The sequence below is a fragment of the Adiantum capillus-veneris genome, chromosome 19, assembly GCF_014529385.1.
Source record: "Adiantum capillus-veneris isolate H3 chromosome 19, ASM1452938v2, whole genome shotgun sequence".
Lineage (NCBI taxonomy): Eukaryota > Viridiplantae > Streptophyta > Polypodiopsida > Polypodiales > Pteridaceae > Adiantum > Adiantum capillus-veneris.
This window is the reverse complement of record NC_140949.1, coordinates 12,987,708-12,990,718: the sequence shown is the minus strand read 5'-3', so window position 1 is coordinate 12,990,718 and position 3,011 is coordinate 12,987,708. Positions and strand designations below refer to the sequence as shown.

Genomic DNA, 3,011 nt, shown 5'->3' with positions numbered 1-3,011 from the left:
ACATGGGCCTTCACCCATGTAGGACACATAACCCTTCAAGTGTTTGCAAGCACACAAACCATGTGCCAAGCATGTCCACACCAGAAGACACTACGCCACCTTGGAGTGCGATGGGAGATTGCATTTCCTATTATATTGCTTGATCTTTTAAGGTCTCTTGGGATAGTTTCCTACGACGTTCAAATTCTCTTCTTCTTCCGCAAGAGTTTGAGGAGCATAACCAAAGAACCAAAGATAAATTGAACTCTTCGGCAAAATACAACCCATCGCCAAAGGCAACGTACTAAAACCTACTTCATCAACTCCAAATACGCTAGACATGGCTGAGAAGCAACCCAAGTAAACAGAATCTCTTTCACTATAAACATTCGATGGCATGACCATGTTTTGCCAACAAACTTGGGTCCCATCAAAGAATTCATTGTGCACATTTTGTTTTTTAACAAAATACTGACAACTTTCTCCAGAAATACTCAAGCCTACCAGTTGCCAATTGTCCCAAAACTCCAACGACCCAAAATAAATGAAGTACCATACAGCAGATCCCAAAGCATGCTACAATCACTGCCAAAATCACAATGAATATCTACATAAACCGAAACAGCAAAGGCTTCCCGGCAAAAGACGAATTGCTGAATCAAGCATTAAAAGGGGGTCATTAAAGTTTGAGAAGGATCACACCACATAGCACACAACTTGATGATTTAAAATCAAACATATAATAGCAAAAGAAATCTCAGCTTTCTCTTTGGGCCTTAGATAACCCACTTTAAGAATGCAAGCTTGCTTTCCATCTTCATATCTTAGTTGCAAGCTCAAAAGTAGAATTGAACTTAGTGAGCAAAAACATCCTAGACAAAGACAGTAGTCCTAAAGTTCATGAGCATACTCAAGCCATGTCTCTCAGGCTAGATAGGAGTTGATCCGATGAGGTGATTGAAGTAACAGCCACCACAATGCCACAAAGTACTTTGAAGAGGGTATGTGTTCCACGCTTAGCTCCTACTCACAGTCACCACTGCAATCGTGTCATAGGATCTCAATTAAAAAACAATATGATTTTAGATGTCAAAAAAATTAGAAGACGCACCAGTGTATCCAAAACATCGAAATGTTATAATAGATCACATTAAGATTGAAGGCTACCCGAACACAGATTTCTTGACACACAAAACCTCATCTTCGACTCAACAACCACTCCAAAAACCATAGTTTGTCTTGGTATTGCCAGCCCTCGTAGAACCATGCTTTACAACAACACTAGCAAACAGAGAAACGAGACCAGTGGGCTTGTACTCCGGCACTCGAATCGCATGCACTACTCCGCCATTAGCAAGGAGCACAAAAATTACATGTCCATTTGATAAGGTTAAGACAGCGCAATGAACTGGTAATCTTAGTAGAAAAATACAGAATGTTCCAAACCCTAAGCTTTCAATGGGAGGAATGCACATTGCAGTAATCTAGCATCTATAGGAAAGAGACGTAAAGATGTAACCTGAGGCTCATGTCAATTTTCCGACTCAGAGGGGCTGTAGAGAGCGCCATCATCAGGATCGGGAGGAGGGTCATCATCTTCAGCTCCGCTCTCGTAGTCACCATCTCCGGCATCCGGAAAATCTTCAAAATCTCCTGGTGGCGCAGGCGTTGGATAGCTTGTTGCCTCGGCAGAGAATCGTCTTCGCAAACCAAAATGATGAGGAGAGAGCACCATTGCCAGAGAGGGACAATTGTTATGGAGAACTGGAGAAGCAGCCATCGTGCATAAAGATTGCGTTGGCGATGGCGAGCCTGTGCATGAGGAGAAGAGGCGGCTGTATAGATGGTAGCGGAACAGGCCCTTCCTCCTGCAAAGTAACGCCATAGCTGTAGCGTCGAAGGGTTTAGGGTTTTGGAAATTTCTTTCAGGACTAACTTTTGAGCCACTAGGCTACTCTTCGAATTTTACCACGGGTCATTTCCCTCTCGAGTTAGTTGTGCAGCTGAAGGCAGCGTTTTCCCTTGGTCAAGTTGCCTCGTCTTTCCTAAAGCTAACTTGGCTCTCATCATAAGCGTTTAACACGAAGCGCTTAACTCCCTCGCCGATGTTCCGGTTCAAACAAACACAAAATTGATGAGTGTAGGATAACTTTGCCTTCCTCTGCGTGTAAAAGTGCTCTTAGGGTGGGTTCAGAGTTAAGTGGTGAAAGCAAAGCACCTTTCCACCACTTCTAGGCGAAACATAGGGGAGGAGAAGGTTTCCGCCCACAAGACGGAAGTGCAGAGCAAGGCCATTGCTTGCATGGTGAATAGCCATAGGCTAGAGGCCCATGCTATCAGGGTGAAAGAGCCCTTTTTGCGGGGGGGGGGGGGGGGGGGGGGGGTGCACAAGAGAAGAAGGGAAAATTTTATGTGACGTAGACGCTTCAAGAAAGATTTCCACTGCTATGTGAACCTAGATGTCTAAATGGAAGCTTTTGTTTTGTTGTCACCTTTCAGCGCCTTCTTACATCGCCCACTATGAATAGGGCCTTAGCCACGTCTTAACCTCAAGACTGGTCAGATACATCCTTGAGATATATTTGAATTATTCATGGGATCTCTCTCTCTCTGTCTCTCTCTCTCTCTCTCTCTCTCTCTCTCTCTCTTCTCATAGGTCATTTTGGCCTTTTGAAGACGTTAATATAACATTTCAATTCATTTCGTTTCTCTCTCTCTCTCTCTCTCTCTCTCTCTCTCTCTCTCTCTCTCTCTCTCTCTCTCTCTCTCTCTCTCTCTCTCTCTCTCTCTCTGTCTCAAGCGTGGTAGATTGGTTATGCCATTTCCCTCTTGAATAACAGGTCTTGAGTTTGATTCTCGTTCTACGACGTTAAAATTCTTTTCTTCTTCTACTTCTACTTCTTCTTCTTCTCTCTCTCTCTCTCTCAGCTCTATATATATATATATATATGTATATACACACACACACACACACACACACACACACACATATATATATATACATATACTTCTTTTCTCTTTCCTCTCTCTAT

The 3,011-nt window shown here is 43.3% G+C and overlaps 1 protein-coding gene across 1 annotated transcript; it reads right to left on the bottom strand.

Annotated features, from left to right (window-relative positions):
- Positions 1–685: 685 nt before the first annotated feature.
- Positions 686–1,930, bottom strand: LOC147433585 (uncharacterized). The gene is made up of 2 exons (XM_086489750.1): positions 1,499–1,930; positions 686–1,018 (listed from the first exon to the last, which is right to left on the bottom strand). Exon 1 carries the CDS (start codon positions 1,862–1,864, stop codon positions 1,511–1,513), a length of 354 nt encoding a protein of 117 aa, XP_086345876.1. The 5' UTR covers positions 1,865–1,930; the 3' UTR covers positions 686–1,018; positions 1,499–1,510.
- Positions 1,931–3,011: the final 1,081 nt, after the last annotated feature.

Bases quoted from the DNA above. Each gene is read 5' to 3' on its own strand.
- LOC147433585 (XM_086489750.1), bottom strand. From the start codon at position 1,864: ATGGCGTTACTTTGCAGGAGGAAGGGCCTGTTCCGCTACCATCTATAC.